The 27700-nt window shown below is 36.3% G+C and overlaps 1 protein-coding gene across 1 annotated transcript in view; it reads right to left on the bottom strand.

The window, feature by feature from the left end:
- LOC101891849 (nuclear pore membrane glycoprotein 210) overlaps window positions 1-27700 on the bottom strand; it is a 159779-nt gene that overhangs the window by 111525 nt on the left and 20554 nt on the right. Inside the window, exons 16-20 of the mRNA XM_005192007.4 lie at window positions 25199-25304; window positions 9970-10088; window positions 7489-7587; window positions 6967-7200; window positions 6751-6900 (exon numbers count right to left, since the gene is read on the bottom strand). Coding sequence (XP_005192064.1) covers window positions 6751-6900; window positions 6967-7200; window positions 7489-7587; window positions 9970-10088; window positions 25199-25304 — 708 coding nt within the window. The remainder of the gene's footprint in view (window positions 1-6750; window positions 6901-6966; window positions 7201-7488; window positions 7588-9969; window positions 10089-25198; window positions 25305-27700) is intronic.

Raw genomic sequence — 27700 nt, 5'->3', positions numbered from 1 at the left:
CCAAACTTTGACAAAATACGAGTATTACAGGCGGAGAACAACTACAACAGAAGGTTAACATTGGAGATGCTGCATATAAATAACATACCAACAAACAAAAAGATCAATTACAAAAGCGACACCGATAATGCAGCTTATTGTTATCGACACTTGACAAAGAAGAGATCGTGCAATACGTAGAAATAATCAGTGCAATAATAACACCAGACAATGGTAGTAAAAACTACATTAGCTGTTAAGTAAATCTGACTATTTTATGTAAATGTAAGAAATCTCTTTTTTGGAAAATAATTGTGCCCATAACAAAATGCTGTGATACTAATAATTATGTTTTCTAAAATAGATTGCCCCTGAAGATGCAATTTGATAATTGCGAAATATTGGGAACATATTATTGTAATCAATAAAATAAATCCGAAAATGGCCTAAAGCTCGAAAAAATCTTATTATTTATAAATCAAATAAAAAGGCCGATAAACAACCATTTCTCAAGACAATATTCTCATTCACCTCGTGTCACCTGAACTATTATTACTTTGATATTTGATACTTGGGGCAGGCTACTGCAGGGAGCCTGTTAAAATATTTGTGGCAGTCATATCAATACATAACACAGAGGCTTCGGTCTACTGTACCCCACGGAGGTTTCCGTCCCACACAGAGTCTTCGGATTCCTGAGGCACACGGAGGCGTCTATAATCCGTCCCAAACAGAGTCTTCGGATTCCTGTACCACACGGAAGCTTCGACTTTGCGTCTCGGCACGTTTGTGATCTTAGCCCGTAAAAATAGTATTAATAATTCATCGCATCATCTTTTCCGATCATCAACCGAATTCCCGAACACCATCTCATCGTCGTTCCCGAACATCATCGCATCGTCGTTCCCAATCATCAACCGAATTCCCGAAACCCATCGTATCATTCGTTCTCTGATAATCGGCCGAATATACCGAATCACATAATCGTCGTCGTTCCGACTATCGCAGCCTGAACCTCAGCACACCCCGTCACTACTTATCGCAAACATCTCCTCGCCTATAGAACCGTCGCATTTTATTTGAAGTACAATTTACACGACGACTGAATGTATTCAAGACGACGACAAAACAACGTTTGTCGTAGCCTTTACATATGGAAGGAGTTTTGGAATTGTGTACTATAATTGTACGACAAGTACTGACTATATTGGGTATGAGATGAAGGAATAGAGCTGAAATTTGATATAGATGTCACTGCTGGTATATGCAGTTAAAATACGGAGGTGGGTTTTGGAAATGTGCATTATAATTTACGAAAAGTACTAAGTGGTACTAAATTTGGTACTGGGCAAAGGGTTAGGTCTGGAATCCTCATGATTGATATTGAGGTCTCTGTTGGTATCTGGTGTTGAGATCTGGTGGTGGTTTTGCAAATTCGTACTATTATTATTGGAAAATTGCCAAATGATACTAATTTTGTATCACTGTTGGGTTCTAAGATATTGAGATGTAGATTGGTTTGGATATGCGCACTAAATGTTACCAAATTAGATATTGGGAGATATACCTGTCGGCAAAACCGACTGATAATTTTTTACTTGTTTTGATGTTTATCCTTGATTTGGTCATCACTTTGGAATCCGATGAAATGAAAGTGGACAAGGATCGGTGTTTAATCACAAGTACCCATAACCACAAAAGTCCTTATTTTTCTGTTGTTTTCGATAGTTTACTCCAAACTTCTCTGCAAAATAGTACATCGACCTTGTGGAGATACTTGTGCATTAAACTAGCTATGTAATAGTCCTCTTGGGGGGAGTAATTTCTGATCCAAGGGGAATATGACCTCCGGCTCCTCGAACAGATCACAGCCGCTTCAAAGTGTGAAAACAAACAAACCGCACAGATGTTGGTTTTAACATTAAATTACATTTGTTGTTATTCGTTTTTTTTGCGCTTAAACTGTAACGTGTCCATATGGAATTTCACTAACCAGTGACCTATATTAATTGTAACAGCTTTGGTTGTTGTTTTTATAATAATTTTAATTAAATATATTTAATGGAAATGCAATAAAAAAACAATTCAGCCTTTAAATATTCTCTGCGCTGTGTGGCACAGCTCACAATTATCGGACTTTTGGGTTATTCATGAATGTAAGGAGGTTAGGAGCTGTCAATATTAGCCACCCACAATAAATATGTTGTACAACAAACATACAACAACGAATAGCATGATACTATTCCTCCATGTATTGGTGGCCTGATCTGACCTAACCTGACTCGATTCGACTCGACTCGACTCGACTTGCGAAAAAAAACGAGGTAACCACAAAAAGTTCAACATATTCCTGAGGGATTTTTCCATTAGAACAAAATCGACATTCCAGGAAAAAGAATGAAGAGAAAAAACGTAACACTTTATAACAATAAATAAAAAAAAAAACAATAAAAACATCGCACCGCATCGCACAAAGCCAGAAGGTAAAGCTAAAATACACAGCAGTTACTGTGCAGTATATTCCCCAATGATGGATAAATGACAATAGTTTCAGTTCTATTTTTTTTTTTTTTTGATTTTTCTTTAACACAACTAAACGAAAAACAACGACATTGCAAAAGAAAAACGTATTAAAACTAAAACAATGAAACTTTTCATGTATTGCTTCAATCAATCTTTCGATTAAAAAAACTTTCGTAATGTTTTTCCTTCCTATGGTCGCCGCCGCCTGTATGCGACAGGCCACGGCGCCCAAATGAAGCATGAAGACAGAAACTACACTTTTCAAATTTGTGTGAATTTCGAAAATGTCAAACTCCCTTTCAATTATTTAAATGAGGTCTACTTTGATGAGTTCATTTGTCCATGGAACAACTACAAAAGGTAATCCTTCTATATAACGGAAACTCATGGTATTCCATATTTTGAAAGTTGTATATTATTGATCAGTTTCCGATTATATTTGAAGGTATATTAAATTATTCATCCAGAGTGAAATTTTTAGTCCTATAAACCTACAAATAAACTGTATACAGGGTGAGATGAAAATACTGCAACCAACTTCAGACTGCTGTCATTTCTAAGCCACTCGTCCGACAGCTGTTAAAATTATTCCAGTGACAGCTCATTATATTGTTTACAAGTGTACAAAAGCATTTTGGTGAGAGTTTTCCAGAAAAAAAATTATATTCGTGATGGAATTCAAGCGTGGCTATCGTTAGAGCACTCCAGCATTTAAATATGAATAAAACTTTTGTGTCTCGTACCATCGCTCGTTATCGTGATACTGGTAGCGTCGCCCGACGTCAAGAAAATGGACGGAAGAAAACAGCAAGCGTCAAAAAAATAAGAAAGCACCAAAACCCCCGTAGACTTATTCTAAAATTGCTGGCCACTTATTCTAAAATTTGATGCTATTTCCGACATTTTTTGCTTTCATTCACTAAAATTTAAAAAAAAAATGTAAAAATTATTGCGTTTGACTTTGTGGCAGTTTTTTTTATCTCACCCTGTATATATCATAAAAATTGGAGACTACAGTTTTATTTCCAAATCCAACTTGTTAAGATTTAAAAATTTTGAAAAAGTTATCTATAGAACACATGTAAAAAGTCAGGGCTTCTATCTATACCACGCCACAAATAGGCTTCTATCTACGAAATTGACTCTTCTGGAAACTCCCTTTAAAGTATCACAATTTTTACCACACAATCATCACTTTTCTCCAAGTGTACCAAATGCTATGACAGACAAAGGAATAGAGGATTATTCATACATTCGTTCGTTCGTTCGTTCATTCATTCATTTATTTATTTATTCAGACAGTCAAGCAGTCAGTCATTCAGACAAACAGGCATCTACAATTCAACCGTTTACGATACCTTTGCCACCAACATGGGTGTTAGCAAGAATTGCATTTCTATGCAGACATGCAACCATTTGCGTTCGTTTTCCCTCCTTCTCAAGAGGGCCGTAGGACAACGGACAAAATTCGCACAGGATACCACCAAATCCTACTTTGAATCGCCTCTCAACTCATACATATTTATTTCGTGCCATAGAAAAATAGCAAAACGAAAACAAAAAACAATAACTTCAAACTCCTCGTATGCTCTGAGGCAGGAAAGTGGTCAGTCAAGCCAGCTTATATGACAGAGAACGTAAGAACGAAATAGATAAGAAACTTTGGAATGACTGACTGCCAAGTCAAGCTGACATTTACAAGATTCAAGTTGAATGCAATTGTGGGCATAATGGTCAGTTGCTGCTTTATCCAGGGTGTTGGGAGTACCGTTGTCCTCTGCCATCAGCTTTACAAGTTTGCAAAGAGGGCGGCAATTGGTTGGGACTGGTCGCAGCCAACATTAAAAATATAAAGTGAAGAGCTATGCGTACCTAACGAAGTTCTGTAAATAAAAATGGATTTTCAAGTTTTAAGTTATTCCAAACTATTTTTCATACCATTTTTGACTCTGCTCTTTTATTTTGGCAAGTTTATAAAAAGTAAATACTTCTCATAACAACAAAACTTTGTGTAACGAATATGAGAGTAAGACAAACAACAGCGAAGAAAAAGCTACAACGATATTAGCAAACAAAATAACTGCAGAGCGGAGCAGCAACAAGGACTCAACTCTGGGAATAAGGAATACTTATTTAGTTATTTATTTTTGTTTTGTTGTTATTTTTTTCAATTTGAGGTATCTTTTCGTGATAGTGCTCATAGAAATGGACCACGGTCGGAGGGTATATTTTTAGTATAAAAAACGTTTCTTTTCTCCCCAATCTCATCAGAGTAATATTATAATATTGTAGTAATATTAGAAATATTTAATGGTAGCGAATATTATATATTCATATTTCATTTGCCGCCTGTGAAATGAACAACAATCGACAAATCTAATAAAAAAGAAGCTTCGTTCTAAAATATAAAGGCGATTCTTAGGCAAAAGGTATAACCGTCTATAATTTCAATTGGGGGCGTCAAATGTCTTTCGTATGCATATATTTAAAATAATATAATAATATAATATTTAAAACTATTGAATACTATCGGTTTTGCCGACTGAGGTATACCCTCAGCCAATATTCGATTATTAAAATATATTTTGACTTCTGTTATGATTATTCAAATTGTTGACCCTCTATATAGAGTAGGTTCCGAAGGAATTGGCCAATATTGTCCATTATATTGTCCAATATATATTTCATTTTCATACTTCAACTATTACAGGCAACAACATTGGTATTGGGCAAAATTACAAGAAAATCGAACATTTTATGCGAAATCCAGGAGGTACCAGAAGAAATGGGTCGATTGTATTGATAGAAATATTGAAGTGTACCAAGTATGAAAGGAATCGGATGTTAATTCAGCTTTTTATGAGCTTCGTGGATATTTAAAATTTTGACCCCTTGTGGAGGAGGTACCAGAAGAAGTAGACCGATATATAGCATCTTCACAACATATGTTGTGTTAGTAGAAATAATGGGATATATAAAATATGAAGACAACCGGGTGCTTATTTCGGATTTTATGAACGTTTTGGCAATTCAAAATTTTGATACTTTGTGGGGGAGGTACTAAAAGGAGTGGACCGATATAATTCATCTTTACACCAGTCCTTGTATTGTATTGTGTTGTATGTAATTTGAAGACAATCGGACTCTTACTTCACATTGTATATGAATTATAATTATTCAAAATTTTGACACTTTGTGCGGGAGTTACTTGATGGAGTGGATCGATATTGTCCATTTTCGCACCTGACTTAGTACTGATGCAAATATAAGGATTTTTCAAAGTTAGAGCAGAATCAGATTATCCTTTCTCTTTCTGTGCAGCATTTTTTTTTTATAATGTTGACCTTTTATAGGGGAGGAAGCAGAAGAAATGGACGGAAATTGCCCATCTCCGTGCTCGATCAAAGTTTGACAATAATATTACGATGTACCAAGTTTGAACCAAATCATGAACCAGATTTATCGTGCGCCACTGCGAGAAAGACGGACGGACGAACAGCGCTAGAACGGCTTCAAATGTTCTGAAACGGATTTGGTCCAAAGAGACCTAGAGTTTAAAGCCATTATTTCGATGAGGCACGTTCAGGGCGTATCAAATGATATATACCCTCTCTAGCCATATGGCTGAGGGTATAACTAAATATACCCTTGCGGGTCCAGTCGAGCTTTTTATGGCATACACCATGGGTTGACTAAAATTATGGCTTTCGTTACCTTAGAGAAGTTTTAAAACCTGTACATATATTAAATATTTTTCAAGAAAATTTTTCTGATGATACGAACATAAAATGCAAAATTTCAGATGTAAATGAAGTAAGCAAACGCTATAGTCGTCAAAGTTTCAGTAGATGTGAATCTTTGTGACTAAAATGGATGAATCCCCCAAGATGTGGGAATGCATAACAGAAAATTATACCAAATAGTAAAACAATATTAAACAGGAATAGCAGAATAAGTTCCCACAGAAAGCTCCAAACTCCATTAAATATTTTGCCGAAAAATAAAATCCAGAAAAAAAAGATTGTAAGTGATTTGACCAGAATAACTGGGGCTGACATCAAGATCGACTTCAATGTTGATTTAAACGATTTCAAGCAAAAGAATCTATCGATGACAAGTCGACCGAAAGTTATTCGATTAGAAATACTAGTCACTTTGGGATTGCCAAATGTCTTTGTCGTAGTATCACACTTTAATAACAGTATTTTCAAAACAATAGTTTCATAAAAAAAAAAACTTTAAACTTACCTCAACTTTTTGCAAGACTTTATCAAGGCCAGTTATTGTTAAATCCTGTTCAGCTGCATCATTTTCAGATGCAAACGCTTCGGGTGTAACTTTAATGCCGGGAACAAACTTAAGTGAGATATTATCGGTCAGACCATTGGGCAGAGATACCTTTAAAGTAATGCATTTAAATTAATGTCAGTGTTTGCAATGCGTCAGTGTTTCTGGGGTACTCACCTCCATTTCAAAGTGAATGTCATTGGTTTTGACAATAGACAGAATCTCATTGAACGTTGTCTTCAAATCAATTTGACAGGCATAGCGACCCGTCTCAGCTTCAAATATTGGTGTTACCTTGTAATGTTCCAACAGTTTTTGACCCAAAGTTTGTTTGGATTTAAGAACGCAAGTGAATAATTTCACAGGAATTTTCTCCAGCAGTGTCGAACATTTTGATATATTTTTGGCCACCTTAAATAGAAGAACAAACAAAAAAAAACACAAAACAATAGTTAAATACCGAGTGACTATTCAAAATCAGATCGTTAAATCAATTTACGGTCGATTAAAGAGCCAGTCATAAAAATTAAACTCAGTCCGGTATTTTATGGTGGTCGTTAAATCATTGCGATTTTCTCATAAAAAAAAACTAAACTTCGAATGCATTGAATAGTCGTAGTCGTAAAACAGTTCAAGGAGTTCGTCGAGAAGGGCACTTAAGATGCAGCTCTGTTTCGTTGTCCGCATCGGAAGACTTACCAAATTTATAAATTTATCCACTTGCAAGTGATTGCGAACAACAAAATGTCCTCGATAAAGGGATCCACTGAATATATCATAGGATTTTTCAAATTGTATCTGAAAGGAAATAGAAATGACAACAAAATGAGTAAGTAAATAAAAATGTCAGTAAATGTTATGCCTCCTCCCCCGCTTAAACAATAATAAAATACAAATATGTGGAATGTAAAGAAAGTATCTGCTTCTAGGTCATTCTAGGATAATTGGGTTATGTATGTACAATCCCGAGTTTTTTTTAATTACTTGCCAACAAATTGAACTAAAATATGCCTAGACATATTTCGCCAGTTCATTGCCAAATTGTGGGGCGTGATTAACTTGATGGTATTGACCAATTTCTTGTCAATGATTGCTAAGCTCAAGTTTCTGTTGTGTTTCATTTAACCAAATATTGACTTTGGCCAACCGCACCATATTCTCTCCGATTGGCATGATTCCCCAACGATACGTTATGGCGATACGATACAATACGATTGGATGAATAATGTAATAAAAAACGATTAACAGCAAGCGAAAGAGGAAACAACACAGAAACTCCACTTCACAACTGAATCCAAATATAGGCGTTGCAATGGGGGAAACGAAATGAAAAGGCATGTTGAAATTGCAATCGTCGTTCATTTTTTGCGTACACTCTGTGCAAGTAGTGTGTCTAAATGCAGATATGTCCATAAATTAATTACGACGAATTTTGTGTCGGAATTGAGTTTTTCGGAATATAGATTTTGTCGTAAATGATCCTAAAAAGATTTACGTTTAAGAACTTTCAAATTAAATCTGCTATACAGTATCAAAACCGGCTCTATCGGTGTTATGGATATTTATTTTTATGAAATTGCGTATATACTATTCATCTACATCTATAAAAGAGGAAAATGTTTGTACGTACGTCTCAACATTTTCCTGAACATTTTCATATATACTACAGCATCGCCTGAATGTAACATAGGCTATATACATTTTTAAAATTCCACTTGGAACTGGTAATATAGCATTATTATCGGAGGTATCTCCAGAAAATGTAATTTTTGGATGCACTTAACTATATTGATCGGTTATGGATACCGTCTCCAAATTTAAAATGTGTAATGGAAATCGGTAACAATAAATTTGCCAAATTACATTGAAATCGGTTCAGATTTGGATATAGCTCCCATATATATTTTCGACTGATTTCGTTAATTTGATTCACCAAACACGATATGTATGCTCGATTCCAATGAAATTTGGAATAAGTGACGGTATTTGATCGGAAAATAATTTTGTCAAATTATATTGAAATCGGTTCAGATTTGGATATAGCTCCCACATATTTTTTCGTCCAATTTCATGTACGGGGTAAGATGAAAAAACTGCAACCAACTTCAGACTGCTGTCATTTCTAAGCCACTCGTCCGACAGCTGTTAAAATTATTCCAGTGACAGCTCAGTTCAGGACTCAGCACCATCGCGCTCAGCACGCGCCACCCAAGAATGGTTCAAAATGGGCTTCCTCGCTTCATTTCCAGCGCACAATGGCCACCAAAATCTCCGGATACCAATCCGTTGGAGTCTTGTGTCTGGAGTATTTTGGAAAGAAAGGTTGGCACTAAAAAATACCAAAGTGTCGATCACCTCAAGCGCTTCGCCGGGAATGGGCCAAAATACCGCAGAGCAACATTTGGGCAGCGTGTGACGGTTTCATTGGCCGTTTGAAGGCCAAAATTCGTGCCAAAGGTTACCAAATCGAACAAATCTAAACTTATTCTAAAATTTGATGCTATTTCCGATATGTTTTGCTTTCATTCAATAAAATTAAAAAAAATGTTAAAATTATGCAGTTTGACCTCGTTGAAGTTTTTTATCTCACCCTGTATATAATTTATTCTATATAAATGTGTATATAAAATTTTGAATGCATATAAAAGCGAAAGGAGTAGCAAGGCGCGTATCATATATGTTTAAAAGTACTTTCGAAACCTGTCGCTAAAAATACTATCTAAGTTTGGCAAAAATATTTATTTGTTAATCTCTAGCCAGAAGGGCGCACAAGGCAAGACCGACTCCATATGTTAGTCCGACAATATGTTAGTCTAAAATTCATTCATTGAATTCTATTAAATGATATCAGATTTAATCAAATTGACCGACATCATTTAACATTTGTACCGATTCCTATGGTCATGCCTGTATTTTGCCTCTTCTATGGAAAATGATGAAGTGTTCCAAAATACAAAATCACGATAGGTTGGCTGGTTGGTTGCCTGTTTGCTTTCTTGTTTGATATTTGGTATTATTGCACGATGAATACACGCAGCATACATGGCCAATATATAAAAGGCACGGCAGCCAGCCAACCAGCCAGCAGAGCAGAAGGTGCAGAAGGCTGTAGGCCACAAGCATCAGCGGCCTGGCCATAAACTAGCGGAAAAGAAGAATCAAATGAAAGGTATTACTTACCACATCGGCATCACGAACTTCAACATCATATTTTATAAAATTGCCGCTTGCCTTATCGCCATTGGTAACGAGCACTTTTTCGCCCAATTTATAACGATTTCCAAGTACTCTGCCAACTCCTGCAATAACAACAGAGAACGAAAAAAATACAGTCAGATGAAAGCGTTCCGAACCAAATAAAAAAGTAAACTTTAGTCAGTAACAACAAAAAGAACTTAAACAAATTCAACAGCAACAACAAGAATATTTAAATGAAAAAAAAAGAAAAATAGTGGTAGTAGCTGTTGTAATGTTTGCAAAGGTCTTGTACAGCTCCATATTATTCAATGCCAATAATGCGGTACACTTTGAGAAATTTTTTTATTATTTAAAAAAATTTAACAACGGCATGACAAAAGTAATGGCCTGTTTCCACATCGTGTTAGAGTCATATGTAAAGGGATTTTATCATACGAACACTTTTGTAGCAGACTTTTGAACGCGCCCAACCATTTTTAAACATTAACAAAACGCTATACTTTTAAAATGTGTACTTTACAATGCTATATAATTAACTTATATTATATTACACTTGTACTATGAATGCATTCATTGCATCCTTTAAACATGTTATAAAATTGCTTAACTTTATGTGAATATTAAGTACTCGACAATAGCAGAATCTGGTCGATTTTGGGTGAATTTTACTCCAACTCTTAAAGGAACGATGAATATTCGCCCTTATTTGAGCGAAATAAAAAAAGTCTTTTAGGATTTTCAATGTTTCAACATTCTGAGTGAAATCTTTCAATTGCGAAATTATAAACAAAACTTGAAAATTGGCAAAATTTGCAATTTTACTAAAATAGTATTTTTTTGCCAGTAGTCGGCACCATTTTCCAATGCTCGGCATGTCTATTTACCAGTAGTCGGCATATGGTATTTCAATAAAAAATATTATTTTGTATATTTTTTTATTTCAAATAGTATAAAACAATGCTATATTACTAATTCACAGTTTAATCCAGAATTTGAAATTAATTTCGTTTTTTAATAGTGTTTTATTTAATTATCATTCTAAACTAAATATAGGTAGAAGATCAAGAATAGTAGGGTTACCTTCAGTAACGTATGGATTTTCAATTAAAATAAAAATGAGATTAAATAAAAAAAGTGCCTTTCTTATATTTGGAATTTGTGAACTGATTTTTTTTCCTTTAGATAGCCAACATTTTTTTTTCAAAAATGCCACCGCTATCTAAAACGTCAAATAGCTGATTTAAAAAACCTACTTAATTTAGAAAAGTTGGTCAAAAAGCAACTGCCGACACAAAAATATTTTTTTATTTGAGTAGTTTTTGGATAATTTTTTAATGGTTTTCTCAAGTTTTGGTGAAATTGGTCAAAAATTATATTTTTCTAGTAATCGGCACCCCCCTGCCGACTACTGGCAAATCTCTTTTTTTCTGTTCCTAATGTCGGCATTATATAATATAACAGAAAAATGCTTGATTTGTAAACTTTTTAAGTTATAAAATGATCTTTAGACTGTTATAAAATATTTCTGATTCCAAAAGTATTAAATTTAATTTACTTAAATCGATTATTAAGTTGACGCCACCACTATTTTTTCTTTACAAACAAGCACTATCACACGCGTTGGAAGACACTCACTGACCAAAACCGTTATTCTCTCGTAATAAATGATCGGAGGTCATTGTTTTTTTTTACAGAAAGAGAACAGAGAACACTGTTGACCTTTTTTATTTTTTATAATTATTTCATTATTTGGTCAATTCTATTCTTAGTTATTTAAGTTTAAATTTCAAAACTGCCGACTACTGGGGCATGCCGAATTTAGGCGCACTTACCCTATATGGAGCTCTGATTTATTTGCTTGTTAATCTAGGGTCTATCTATGCATATGGTGGTGTATATATATACACCATTTGATAGTTTGGGGGACTTCAAAGGTGACAAAATGGTTTATTTCGCCCTATTTTGTTTTCGGTATGCACGGCATCACATCTACGCTACATTTTTAACTTTTGTCTTAACAACTATCTTCCCTGGGATTTAACCGTTGCTCACAATTATCTCCTATCGGCTACAAATTAGCAACAATTCAGATCGTCTCGCCTCTTGCAACAATTCCAACAATTTTTCTTCTACCTAAATACCTGTCACAAAACGCTGCAGCTATTAACTATCGAGACATATACGTGAAACGTGTGCCTCCGAAGTTCCACACTTTACTGCTACCAACATACATTCTCCAAGTGGTCGCTCAAGATAGAGCTTATACTGGTCAGAATGATGTAACAGAAACGCTAGTTACCCACGATGACTGTGATGAGTTCATATTCCAACGACTGATAAAATGTTGTCGCTGTTTAAGAAGACCAAGACGAGGACCCGCTGGAGACTGCACTATAGTAATATGTGGCAACGTGTTTCCTAAAGTCTATCAACAAGGTAAAACCCGAATAAAGTGTTGAATTTACCCAATCTAATAACCAAATGGTGAGTTTCCCAACGAATTATTTTTACAAGGGAATGTCACCTGAAATTAATAGCGTTTTTGCGACTAAAATGTACTTATGTTATGAATACATATCCACCTTTTTATTTTACCCCTCTGATTTGTACAGGTATATGGCGATTTCGACGTTTACAATTTTGTGACAGTCGAAAACTTTAAAAAGTGTCAAACACAGCATATATGATCGACAAAGATTATGATAGCGTAGTTGCATTTGTACACAAAATCCACCGGCTCCTTGCTTCTACTTTTTTTCTCTTCTTTGATTTTGTACACTATTTCCCCTCTCCCCAACAGTTCCATGCAACATCAAAACCTGTTTGCTGTTACACGCACACAAACCAGCAAACCACATATTCTATTTCGAGATATACGCTACTTTATGTCGAGCCATTCGGCTCACACTCTAAAAAAGGAGTATCTCGGAAGCGCTCGCACCCAAGTGAGAGGGAATAATCTTCAAAAACAATTTAATGTCAAACATTTCAAAAACATGTCTATTTTGATTCGGAAGATCCCAAATCGTTACATAAGAGTAACACAGACTGTAGACGTCTTGTGAAATTGGTCATAATCTTTAATGTCAATCCTCCTTCTCAAGCCTCAAATTGAAATTTTATCTCCGTGTACTCGGTTGGCCACTGAGGGTAGAGTGTACATCATTTTCTGCAATGAATTTCCTCAAGTGGCTTTCGTCGACTCTGACTGCAGTTACAACTCATAGAAATCAATGAAGTTTGCCAGTATGTGTGTGTGTGTGCACTTAACTCTCTCCAGAGTAAGAGAGTGGTATTTAATATTTACCATTAGATTGCATTTGGATTTCTATGAAATTCGTCCATGCTCTGCTCCCCTGAAAGTAATGCCAAAGTAGGCGCGCGTACAGCAACAACGCCATTTATTGCAGAATTTGTTTCGCAAGTCCATTTGAATCGAGACGAAAGTTCGCAGAGGCGAATGCATGTTAGTCATAACTTTTTGTTCGATGGTCCTATTTTTCTGGCATAGCCTGACCCAAATGATGAGGATAATATTGAGCACAGGATGGATGGGTGGGTGGATGGAGCATTGCATTCAAGGAGGGGGATGTACATTGTACACGCCACTACCACAACTACACAATATCTCCTCCGAAATGCCAATAACTAAACAGCAACAAATGAAAAACTATTAACTAGAAAAGTTAATAATTGGCATTTTATACGAGTCGAGTAGAGTACAGTATATATTAATAATAAGATCTTTTTTGAAAAAAAGAGGAAATTTAAAAATCAACTACGAAAAACTTATTGTATATTAAGTTTGCAAATTTCAAGGTAAAATATTTGACTATGTCATATTGCTGCGAGTTTAAAGTCAATAGGGAATATTGAAATCAAATGGAATTCTTTCATTATAAAATTAATTTGCATATTGTAAACATGATGATAATGATAATGATCGTCTGTAGTCCAGCAGTTTGTAAACCAATCCGTTGGACTATTGAGTCTGGAGTATTTTGAAAATAAAGCAAGGTTGGCACTAAAAAATACCAAATTGTCGAACACCTCAATCAAGCGTTTCGCCGGGAATGGGCCAAAATACCGCAGAGCAACATTCGGGCAGCGTGTCACAGTTTCATTGGCCGTTTGAAGGCCATTATTTATGCCAAAGGTGACCAATTCGAACAAATCTAAACTTATTCTAAAATTTGATTGACATTTTTTGCTTTCATTCAATAAAATTTAAATAAAAAATTTAAAAATTATGTCGTTTGACTTTGTTGCAGTTTTTTCTATCTCACCCTGTAATGTCAGTAATATAATCAAAATACCGAATAAATGAAGGTACCGTTGTATGGGGCTATATAAAGATGTAGACCTGCATATACAATTTTCTTATATAGACAATTCCCCTAAAACATAAAATATTCACAGAAAACTCCTTGTGTAGAATTTCAGACAATGTCATTGAAAAATGTGGCTAAAACTGTCAAAATACCGAATATCGGGAGGTACCGTTATATAGGGGCCATACGATATCGTGGATCTATATAAACAATTCTCTTCTTGGGCGTAACGTACTCACAATGAACTCCTTGTGTAGAATTTCTGAGGATTCCATTAAAAATGTGGCTAAAATCATGAAAATACCGAATATTGGGAGGTACCGTTTTACGATATCGTGAACCGATATAGCCAATCTTCGAACTTAACCTGCCTGCAGACAAAAGACAGGTCGGTGCAAATTGTTAGCTTCCTATCTTTATTCGTTTCGAATCTAGCTTGATTACAACAGACGGATGGACAGGGCTAAATTGTCTTAGAATTTTACGCTGATCAAGAATATATTTACTTTGTTGCGTCAAAAATAATTATTATTTGTTTGGTGGCGTGTATAAAAAAATAGCACAGGGTCTCAGTTTTTGTTCCATAGCAATTTGAAATGAAAACTTCCATAAAGGCGACAAAGGTCAAATGGAAAATTTTGTGAAGAAGAAATTTCATTTCACGGAAAATAAATCCAATCGTATGTCTTAATCTTTGTAATATAGCTTTGCTGGATTTAGAAAATGTACAATTTTTTGACAGTCGAAAACTTATAACTCTCAAAAGGATTATATATGCGTGATTGTTTTTTGATCTTCAATTTTAAAAATTCAGCTACCTCGGTAAACTACAGCCAAAAATCTTCAGACGGATTTAGGTAGTTTTGCCATAGTATTGAAAATATGCAGAATGGAGCCCGGTAGCAGGTTTTCTGCCTTCCCTTCCTTTTTGTCACATTCCATCCTGGGTATGATCAGGGGGTCAGTGCTAGCATAACATATAATTTGCCTCACATAACATAACCGTAATAACTATGTCTAATGAATTCCGTTGCTTAGCATCTCATCGAATAATCCTGAATTTCGAAAACTTCATCGACCGTCACGCCGGCTAACTGCCCAGCTCTTCTATTGTTCCGGGACAAAAAATGTTTTCCAGGATATTACAACTACAGCTGTTTGTTATAAAGTTCTTAGTCAAATACATAAAGTAAAGCATAAACGGAATAAACGGAACGGTGTTTTGCTCGTTCTGTTTTTATACGCCGTGGAGTGCCCCAACTCAACGTGGAGCGAGCTTCACTCTTTACTCGAATTCGAGCGATTTTTTCGCAAAGTAAACGTCGTTCGTAGGTGGGATTTCGAAACAAAAAGTCCAAACCCCTAATGTAGAAACAAGGTCTTCCCCGAGGTGGGACCGAGTTTTCCGGAATCGTTGACGACATAATTGTTAGGTTGAATTATAATTTCAAATTCGCAACCAAATTAACGACCACATTTATTTCAATAAATACCTCATGACCCTATCAAATATTCATTTTTTCCTGACGAATGTGATATTATAATAAGATCGTACACCAAAGTCACAGTCATCTGCAAAGATCACCTTTCCTATTGATGAGCGTGATTTCTTTTAAATGATTGCATAGATTAAAAATTAATTCATTTTAATTTCGATATTAAATAACCGGTCAATCGGCAAACGTAACCCCCTATATAAAAACGTCAACTTCCCCCTTTCATTTTAAATATTTAAATTTAAATTGCAATAATGCGCCGACTTAAGCTACGGAAGAATCACTGGCAGGTGGCATTCATTGGCACAGAAATGTCATTTGTCAGCCTTGTAACTGTCCAATAAATTCATCGTTTATTTGTCGTGTGGTCAGTGGTACATCATTCGTCGGCTATTTACAATTTTATGGTGCGTATCCGGAAATGTGTCCATTCATTCGTATGAATGGTATGTAAATGTCATTCGTAATGAGGATTGAGCCATTCGTTTCGCTTTTTTCTCGTTCTCATTCTCTCTTTCAGTTGCTGTTGCTTTTGTTTTTTGCTTTATTCTATTGTTATTAACAGGATAAATTATGATAACTTGTCGGACAGAATAATACACATGAATGTATAGGCAGCAGGCATACGAAATGACAACAGTGGAACCTATGTTACTGAATGGAAATTTGAAGATACATTCAAAGGATGTCGTACATTGTGAGGCTAGTTTGACCCCAAAAATGTTGCACGATCGGCCAAGATCGATTTATAATCCCTATGTAAAAAAAGATTATTGATGATAAAATTTGGAATTAAGACTCAGTGACGGCAAACGAAGAAAAATATAATAAAATATGATGAGTTGGTAATACAGGGTAAGATAAAAAAACTGCATCAAAGTCAAACGCCATATTTTTCCATTTTTTTTTTTAATTTTATTGAATGAAAGCAATAAATGTCGGAAATAGCATCAAATTAGTCTAGATTTGTTCGAATTGGTCACCTTTGGCACGAGTTATGGCCTTAAAACGGACAATAATACCGTCACAGCTGCCCGAATGTTGCTCTGCTTGAGGTGATCGACTCTTTGGTATTTTTTAGTACCAACCTTGCTTTCCAAAATACTCCTGACACAATAGTCTAACAGATCGGTATTCGGAGATAGTGGTGGCCATTGTGCGCTGGAAATGAAGCGAGGAGCCTCATTTTGGAACCATTCTTGGGAAGCGCGTGTTGAGTGCGATGGTGCTGAGTCCTGCAGGAATGTGCAAAGTCCGCGGCCAAAATGTTTGCGTGTCCAAAGCTTTAATACACCCTCCAGAATATTTTCGCGATAATATTCGGCATTTATTCTGATGTCACGGCCAATTAATACGAGCGGAGAGCGACCATCGGCTATTATGGCGGCCCACACCATTAACATGGCCGGCGCTTGAGTTCTGGTCGCACATTTTACAAACTGCTGGACAACGAATGTTTTCCCATGGGAGAAAAACAAATTCGGCAGTTCACCACTTTGGGTGTTCTGTTGCGGTGTAAGTTCTTACACTTTTTGGAATTTCAGTGGCTTTATCCCGAGCTAATTTTTCAATATTTGCGAATGGAATACTGCGATATGTTCAGCTCACGAGCCATTTTCCGGCCACTGCGGCGCGGGTTTACCGAAGGTGCACATTTTACAAACTGCTGGACAACGAAAGTTTTCTCATCGGGAAAACCAAATTCGGCAGTTCACCACTTTCGGCCAAGCGAAGCAACTCTTCAGCTCTATTTTCTATTTTCTTTCTGTTGCGGTGTAAGTTCTTGCACTTTTTGGAATTTCAATGGCTTTACCCCGGGCTCATTTTTCAATATTTGCCGAATCGAGCACGAGCCATTTTTCGGCGACTGCGATGCGGGTTTCGATCAAGTCGCTCCTTTACTTTTCGAACCATTTCTGCTGATTTTGCTGTTTTCTTCCGTCCACTTCCTTGACATTGGCATACGCCCAGTATCACGGTAACGAGCGATGGTCCGAGACGCAAAAGATTTATTCACATTTAAATGCTGGAGTGCTCTACCGATAGCCACTTGTGGGTTTCCAGCCACACTATCGAGCTTGAATTCCATCACGAATAACTTTTTTACTGGAAAAGGCTCACCAAAATGCTTTTATACGCTTGCAAACAATATAATGAGCTATCTCTGGAATAATTTTAACAGCTGTCGGGCGAGTGGCTTAGAAATGACAGCAGTCTGAAGTTGGTTGCAGTTTTTTCATCTTACCCTGTATACAGTTAAAACTTGAAACAGCCCTTAAGTTGTTCGTAATCGCGACAAATTGTCTATTTTAAATACAAATCAGAAGGTTGCGAGTTCAATACCAGCAGTAAACAAAATAAAAAGTGAACTGTGAGAAAATCTATATATATAATAAAAATCGATTGTTGTTCGTTGGTAATGGAATCAGTTGAGAACGGCCGGACCGATTTGCATAATTTTTTTGTACAAAGGTTCGTCATACCTCGAGTTAGGTTTATAAAGAAAAAAAATATTGACCACGCCTACTTTTACACCCACTATTTCGATTTATCTAAAATCCTTATATTCGCCAAAATAATGAAGATATCGCTTTGAAATTATTACACGAGATACTATTTACTTTCCATCCAACCCTAAGTATTCATTTGGGGGGCTGAGGAACTAACCACGCCTACTTTTTAACCTATATATATATGTAAATCAATTGTTGTTCGTTGAATAATTTTAGAATGGTTGGACCGATTTTGATTTTTTTTAAATGTTCGTCCTACCCCGATTTAGGATTTTATGCAAAGAAAAAGTGAACACGCCCATTTTTTTCGATTGAACTAAAATCCTAATATTTGCCAAAATAATGAATATATCTGTTCCATAGGAAGTATATGACGTACTCTTGACTCCGCCCCTAACCCTAGGTATCTATTTGGGGTCAGAGGAAAAAATCGCGTAACTGAAAAAACTCGAGGAACTGTTCTATTTTGTTATGGAATTTTGTGTAGAATTGTTTCAGAATGCCTTTTTGAATTGAAGATTCGTATAAAACAACCGAAAAAATCGAGACATTTTGCATATTTTCTATACAATTTTGATTAAAAAATACTTCTCAAAGCATGAAGACATTTAAAATCTCAACGTACTTTTAAATTGGGACTATGTATAATGGGGAACCAGCAGTAAACAGTTATTGCCAGTATTGATTTCACAATACTGACAATTTTAAATCTCAAATTACAGTTCAGTTGGTAGAAATTATAACAAAAACATGCAAAAGGACGAATGTTATATAATGTCATATAATTTTTATATTACTTTGGCCGAGAACGACTCATAAAGAAATTAATCGACAGAAGTATCGACCATTTCCCACACTTAAGGCCAAAACGCCTAAAATTAGAACATGGGCCTGGACAGGTCTATGGTACTCCAGTTCTCTGACCCACTGGAACAATGTACCTAGATTAGCCCTAGTCGAATTCCATTCCATTTTATGGACATTCCACTGTTCACGCATTCAGCAGCACAAGAGCACGTTTTATTAACAAACAAAAGTTGTCATCCAAATAAAAGCAAACAGACAGAATTCGACAAACTACCGCTGTGCTGGAAATACGAAAAACAGGGTACGCACGAGACCCGGCCAGTAATTGTTGTGGGAGTTGGATCATTCAGAAACTAGCTACATTGTTGACATACCAATGCCCGCTCGCCCACGCACGCACTCTTACACACACACACAACTGTGTTGAACCAAAAAGCATAGATAGATGTATAATACATGAATATATACATACACACACACATATGCATATCTGTATGTAGATATGAAGGAACCACCGGCCACCATGGACATAATGTTTGATGAAGAGGAGCAACACAGATATTTATTACGTTGACAACAGCAGGATAGCCGATGACAACCAAATGTGTCCATGTGAGTGTGTGTACGTGTGTGTGTGCTTACGAAAACGTCAATGTAAAAACTTTTATTGACATTTATTGTCATATATTGTTGTGGGATTTGCAATAGATACTCATCGCTTGTCATGTAATCAAAGTCAAAATGGGTATTTAAAGTTATGAACAACTTCAATTAAATCATTGTTTTTGTTTTTGTGTTTATTTTGGCCAACACACCATCATGATGACGATGATGACAAAATAATGGTCGGAAAGAATATGGAGGTATTAAAACATTTTACCCATGTAAAAAAGTAAAGCTATTAAAACGGAAAAAGTAAACAACAAATTATTTTGTTATTTTTATTTTGTTTTCTTTTTTCTTCTTTTTCACACATCTCGTGAGACTTGCCATTAATAATAATGAAAAAAAAAAAACAATATTTCCGAATGGAAGAAGGTGAAGATGTAATCGGCTTCTGGTTCTAAGTCCAGTCTCAAAAAGGATGCAACCTGTACGGGTTGGATCAACAACGAACCTGGAGTAGCGATACACAACGATACTGGAGTTGAGTAAGCTTGGCTTGGCAGCGAAATAGATGCAGCGTGTCATGTAGACCTGTGCCGCAAGCTGGGCAGATGTTCTACACATCGCTATCAATCCGAGCCCAATAGGAATTGAGTCGGATGCACCATCCGGATCTAAACTGAACCAAAACTACTCGGGTTTGTCAGGGTACCTCTCGTTATTCAGGTGCGATGGGGGGGTGGTCTCCTAGTACAGTATTCACTCTATATCCTTACTGAGACCGCGTTAGAGTGAATACTATTCAGTCCCGCCTGATAGGCCTGTTGATCTAGGAGCTCTCTCTTATACCTCTGTACCTCTCTAGATCATGTTGTTGTTAAGATTGAAAAGATTGTTATTAAAGAAAATGTCTCTACCGATTTGGTCTAACATCTTTCAAAGTTGTTGTATTTTCACCAAACGATGACCTAGTTTGAAAATGGTCAACAGGTCCAGGTCCAGGTCCACACCTGTCCCGAATCTTGGTCAAGTGCCAAAATAATAAAGAAAAGTATCAGCCCACTCTTTCCGGTACATCCTCCTCAAAGTTTCAACACTTTGAAGGGTCATAAAATTTAATATCGAGAGGTACCACTCTATTGAGTCTAAACGAAAGCGTGGACATACATTTCCCAGAAAAAAGTAAAAATAAGTAAAAGGTATAACCTGGAATTTTACAACAGCTATTTTTGGAACTTAAATAGTCGATTAATGCAAATTTCGTTTGATTAGTTTAAATTCTGCCAGTGTAGTATATATAGACTTTATAAGCTTCTACTATTTACATTTAAAAAGTGCTCGTACTGATACATATTAATTTTAATTTGATGTTGAATCCAATTAATATTCGAAATTTTAGTATCTTGTATCTCAAGGATTGAAATATTGATTTTTGTCTTTTTTAGATTTGGTTCTTTTTTTTGCCTTAATATGACCTTAATTTTAGCTTTGTAGACATTTAAGTTTTTTTATGAAATCCATAGGAAGGATGCGACATGTATAAAGTCTCCTAAGGAAAACTGGGTTAATCCCATCATATGATTTTTATGGAACTCTATTCCGCTAAGTTTGGATTTGGCTAAGAAAACCTTTAATAGCACACGGCATAGCAATAAATTACAAATTTTTCTGAGAACAAATTTTAAACCTACCCAACAAAAATAATAATATCAGTAATAGTTTTCGAGGACTTAATTTTGTGTTGACGTAAAAAATAAGACCTTTGAGAAAACCGAGAGAAAAACAATTTATTCCGTTTGACCCCTATAATATTAGGAATAACCCCTATAGTATCGGAATTATGAACAAAGTTTTGACTTCGTTCAGCTTGTTTTTAATCGCAATGGCCGAAAAAAGGCAATATTCCATTCGGCAAATATTGATAATGAGCTCGGGGTAAAGCCATTGAAATTGCAAAAAGTGCAAGAACTTACACCGCAAAAGAAAGAAAGTAAACTCAAAAGAGCTAAAGAGTTGTTTCGCTTGGCCGAAAGTGGTGAACTGCCGAATTTGGTTTTCTCCGATGAGAAAACAATTGTTGCCCAGCAGTTTGTAAACAAACAAAATGATCGTGTTTACTAGCCTAAGAGGTCAGCTGAAAATATGCACCTTCGGTTGGTCACCAGAACTCAAGCGCCGGCCATGGTAATGGTGTGGGCCGCCATAACAGCCGATGACCGCTCTCTGCTCGTATTAATAGACCGTGGCATCAGAATAAATGCCGAATATTATCGCGAAAATATTCTGCAGGGTGTATTAAAGCCTTGGCACGCAAACATTTTGGCCGCAGACCTTGGACATTTCAACAGGACTCACCACCATCGCACTCAGCTCGCGCCACCCAAGAATGTTTACAAAATGAGGTTTCTCGCTTCATTTCCAGCGCACAATGGGCACCAAAATCTCCGGATACCAATCCATTGGACTATTGCGTCTGGAGTATTTTGGAGAGCAAGGTTGACACTAAAAAATACCAAAGTGTTGATCATCTCAAGCAAGCGCTTCGCCGGGAATTGGGCAAAAATACCGCAGAGCAACATTCAGGCAGCGTCTGACGGTTTCATTGGCCGTTTGAAGGTCATATTCGTACCAAAGGTGACCAATTCGAATAAATCCAAACATATTCTAAAATTCGATGGTATTTCCGACATTTTTTGCTTTCATTCAATAAAATTAAACAAAAATGTTAAAAATATGGCGTTTGACTTTGTTGCAGTTTTTTTATCTCGCCCTGTACTATATTTTTCTATTCTATGTCTCAGAGGTCATACGCTAATGAAAATCTTAAAAATAATAATATTTTCTTAAACCACAGATGCAAATGAAACAAAAATCAATACGTTGAAAATCATTTTCGCCAAACTGTACCAACAAAGTATATAATAGTGTGACAGGTTAAGTTAGAGGGTATGGCGTTACAATTGAGATTGTTACTAACTCGGAAACCATTCGGTCCATTGTGATCATTCTGCGTAAAAAGGAAGAATATATCTTTGTAGAGAAGGAGAAAGAATAGAGAGAGTGTTGCCAGAGCCAGTAAAGCCTTTTTGCGAAATTACAGAAGACAAAGGGTTCAATGTCTAAATGAACATTGAGATCATGATTCGAATGTTCCCCACAGTTCGTAGTCATTAAGCAAGTATTCGACGTTAAGAGTTATCCCATTTGGCCCATTGTTATCTGTAACGTTGATGTACTCATGCTTAGTAGAGACTGAGTTGAACGCGATCAGATGTCTGGTCAGATTTATTTTGATACCTTGCAACGTTGTTCTTGTGCCGACACACTTTGGCTTTCTTCCTGAAGACTAGTTCCAGGGGTTTTAACATGTCGACGAACTCAGGGTCTGTTTACTGCGAACTCATACTTGTCAATTCATCGGCTTTTTCATTATTCATTATAGTGTGGTAACTCGCAAGTAAAGTCGAGTTTATCGGGTCTGCCTACTTTTTATACCCTACAACACTATGTGTTGTTATGTGTAATCACGCAATTATGGACCAATCCTCATGAAATTGTAAATGGAGGTGGGGATAGGGAATCAGAATAGAACCCTATTGTTTTTGGAGATAATCGCAAAATAGTTAGGGGTTGAAATGGACCAAAAACTGAAAAATTTTCTGATTTTGCAGTTGCTCTACAGGTCGCAATTATAGACTAATCGACGCGGAAGTTAGCATGGGGCTAGATCCTTGGGCTGGGCAGAAGCCTTCAAATTTTCCAATATTTCCAATATTTAGCGGCTGGAATATACAATAACATTTGTGTTAAATAAAGGTAAAAATTTCCAATTAAACCGCGAATATTTTTAATCCCGACGAAATCAGAAAAAGACGAACAGGTCAAATCTGGACGTTACGTAGATGCCGATAGTAAATATATCGGATATATATAGTGAAATATATACAATGTGTATATACAAGGGAAAGGGATGTTAGATATAATGATATATTTTGTAAATTCAGAATGCCCTCTTGGCATAAAAGAATAAAATCTAAAAAAATCGCATTAAAAGATGCCAATAATGAGGTTAATATAGATTTTGTAGTATTTTGTGAATTTTTTTCATATTTTTTATCGCATGCGATTTTTTCAATTTGACTTATAATATTGAAATGTTTATTTTGTAATATTTTTTCACCTTACAACACAGGTTGGGGTTATTATATACAGATTACAATTATCGTCCGAACCTCACGAAAATTTTCATAAGGGTAGGGTTAGGCTCAGAAGGGCTTGGCCTATTGTTTTTAAAGATATCAACAATATATTTAGGGGTTTAAATGGACCAACAACTAAAAATGTTCCTGGTTTGGCAGCCGTTATGAAGGTCGCAAACAGAAACCAAAGTACACGAAATCTTGCATTAAGTTAGAATTTAGGACAGCGGGTAGAATGGACCACTACTTTTGTGTAAAAAAATACCAACATTTACAGACGATATCCGAAATACACAAAAGGTGAACTTCTGATTTCGTTTTTGCTGATTTCGTTGACGAATATAGCCAAATATCGTAGACAAGGAAATCATATAGATGAGTCAAAATTTGGAGATACAGAGGGGTCTCTTGCTTTTGGAGATGATCACCAAATATTCCAAAACAGAAAAAAATCCTGATCACACAATTGAAGCCAATCTACTCGCCTAAAAAGAGAGTTAAGGACAGGGAAGAGTTCTAGCATTTTGGATGATCATTGGATTGTATTTAGCTGTAAAATGGACCACAAAAACTAACAACATGACGGAGTGCGTAAATATTGGGCAAATGTCCCTGGTCAAAAAGCTAAGGGTAATGTCTGGACAGCGCTCCATGACATAATTTCAAAAGCGATATCTTCCAAAATGGATTTGGACATAAAAGGGCTTCGAACATACTGTAGTGTCCGCACGACTATAGCCTTTGTTTACTTGTTTTATATCTATATATCAATGAAAATTCAAGAAACATTAGGCCTAAGGACGTGCTATTGCAAATTTCAAAATAAGGGTCTGTTTTCTATGTATATGTCATACGTATTCCTCATTTTCAATGTCACTCAAATTATACCAGAACTAGATTAGGTTTTAAATACTGACCTCAAAAATACGGCAGCTAACCACCCAACCAAACCATTTGATCAAATCTTTGATTATCCTTGTGTCATAAAGCACGCTCCTTGAAGCTAATGCTGAAGCATTTTTCAATTTGTATTATCACAACAAACATTGATTGTTAGCCAATAAGTGGATACTTAAGTTGAAATAATAAAAACGGAATTCCCACCATCATCCGTCCCATCCCATAAACGTCGCCCCACACACCTCATACAGATGAAGTTAAAGATTTTGCATTCAAACGCTTAATCGACACACAGATGTGTACACACAAAATCAAAATGCGAACACACGCACAGACCGATAACTGGCACAACAACTCACCTGTTCGACTGTCGATGGCGATAATTTGTTCATCCGAACTCATCCAAATCGATGACAATGGCAGCGGAGAATCAAAGCATATAATATCACCGACAGAGAAAATTGTCTAAAGTAAACATTTCAAGGAAATCCCCCATGCACACGCATCATCAATCCGCAAGAACCAATAAACCAGCAGCGGTGCCAAATGACGAAGGAGTCAGTCATTGAAATCCATTCACCGCATCACAGGACCATCATCAACAGCAATACCAGACCAGCAGCCAGCATCGAATTAGCATCCCCCATCCAGGCCACCGACAGAGCAGCGCAAGCGAATAACAACGTTTGCAATATTATTATGGTTGGCGATGATAATGTTGTTGTTTTTGTCGTTGTTGCGTTTGTTGTTGTTGACGCCGTTGTCGTTGTTGGGAATATAAAATCAACATGTTGATTATTCAATGGCATTACGGACGGACGAAAGGTGGGGGGTGGAGTGCGATTGAAAAATCATTGAACACAGCAATACCGGCATAATCGTCACCAACATCCGTCGATATAGTTAGTGGTGATAGTGACAGTGGCGGCGGCAGCGGTGGTGGTTGTGACGATAGCAACAGCACAGGCAAGAGCCGTTGTAGCAGGATGTAGTGTTGACAGTGTCATAGTTTTACCACAGGATGCATTTTAGTTCCATCAGCAGTAGTTGAAATCGAACATTTTTTGGTAGATGATCATCCAAAGAGGGGGCCAGGCCAGCAAAACGGGACAGGTGGAATTTCGGCGATGAGCAACGACCATCGATAGCGGCGGCGATGATGACGACGATGATGACAATGACAATGTTAACACCAGTGCATACATTTGCCATTGTGATTCGGGAAAATCGTGTGCAAGAAAAAAAGAAATAAAAATAGAAAATCAAGTTAGTTTACATTACCATAAGCTGTAAAATCGATGTTGAGTGCAAGCATGAAGGTAAAGGACAAAAAACACACACACAGACACAAATACACTGCCACCACCTGGTCGAGAGTTGAATTTCTAACATGCATTGGAAGCAAATCTATTAAAAGCTCAAATAAAATATTCACTTCGTGTTGTACTCGAGTCTGAAACTCGCTGGGACATTAATCCAAATACATAAAAGATTTGTGTTTTAGGATTTTTTTTATAGACAGTTTTAAAGTTTTTCTATAACCCTTTTTAGTGAACATCAATGTTGAGTCTGTCGAAAGATCCTAACTTTACTAAATAAATTTGCATCTAGATATAGAAGATTTACGGTATTATTGGTTAGTTTACAGAACTATTATTTTATTTTGTACACCAATATGGATGAGATATTTTTTATACTCTCAGACATATGGCTAGAGAGGGTATATATAATTTAAAACGGCCAAAACGGACTTCATCGAAATAACAGTTTTTGACCCTGTTTCTCTTTAGAACAAATCCATTTCAGGGCATTTGGAGTCGATCTAGCAATGTCCATCCGTCTGTCTGTCTGCTGCCTTGTGTGCACGATAACTCTCGAAGGAAGTATCCGATTTGGCCCAAACTTGGTACATCGTGATATTATTATCAAACTTAGATCGAGTTCGGAGATGGGCAATATCGGTCCACTCCTTCTTGTACCTCCCCCACAAAAGGTCGAAATTTTCAAAAAAATGTTTTACTGCACAGAAAGGGAAAGGATCATCCGATTTTGCTCCAACTTTTTAAATCTTAATATTTGCATCTGTGCTAGGTCAGGTGAGAAAAGGGACAATATCGGTCCACGGTAACGTGTACCTCGTCTCCAAATTACACAGATCACAATATTTTTACTAACCCAAGGTCTGAAGTGATGGTGGAATGTATCGGTCCACTGCTTCTAGTACCTCCCCACAAAGAGTCAAAATTGTGAATATCCATGAAGCTCATAAAACGCGAAATTAACATCCGATTTCATTCAGAATTGATACTCCTCAATAATAGTCCAAACCTGGCGCTTCGCAAAATTTATATCATATTTATTTAGGTCTAATACGAAGAGGACAATATTGACTCATAATGAAATTTTAAAAATTCTGTGACACTTTCCACGAAATATTATGTTCAAGGATTGGAACCTTCGAGTTTTTAAGGGTCTAGGGTCGACCGTGGCAAGAGCTTGGTTACTTAACCTAATATTCGTCGAGGCCCAGATATGAATGAAGTAAAATACTGATCAAATGATGTGGGGACCATTACAGAACTTTGTATAATTTAGGAACGCCGAAACATCAACTCGTCTGATTTAGGATTGGCACTAGGATATTTAACCAAAGACTCTCCCCCAGACACGCTGACTGTTTATATAATTCTAATAATTAATTGACTTTCTTGTGATATGAATACTCTCTTCATCAATATAGGCTTTTTTGACTGGGTTGTTAAAATGCTGAAGAGCGACTCATTCACTTCATCAAAAATCTTTTATTACTTCGGTTGATGGATTATCTCATAAATTCGTTTAATTATTGGCAGGGTAAATGT

Source organism: Musca domestica, unplaced genomic scaffold (genome assembly GCF_030504385.1).
Source record: "Musca domestica strain aabys unplaced genomic scaffold, Musca_domestica.polishedcontigs.V.1.1 10, whole genome shotgun sequence".
NCBI lineage: Eukaryota > Metazoa > Arthropoda > Insecta > Diptera > Muscidae > Musca > Musca domestica.
Note: the sequence above shows the minus strand (reverse complement) of the source record. Positions and strands in the feature narration are given on the sequence as shown.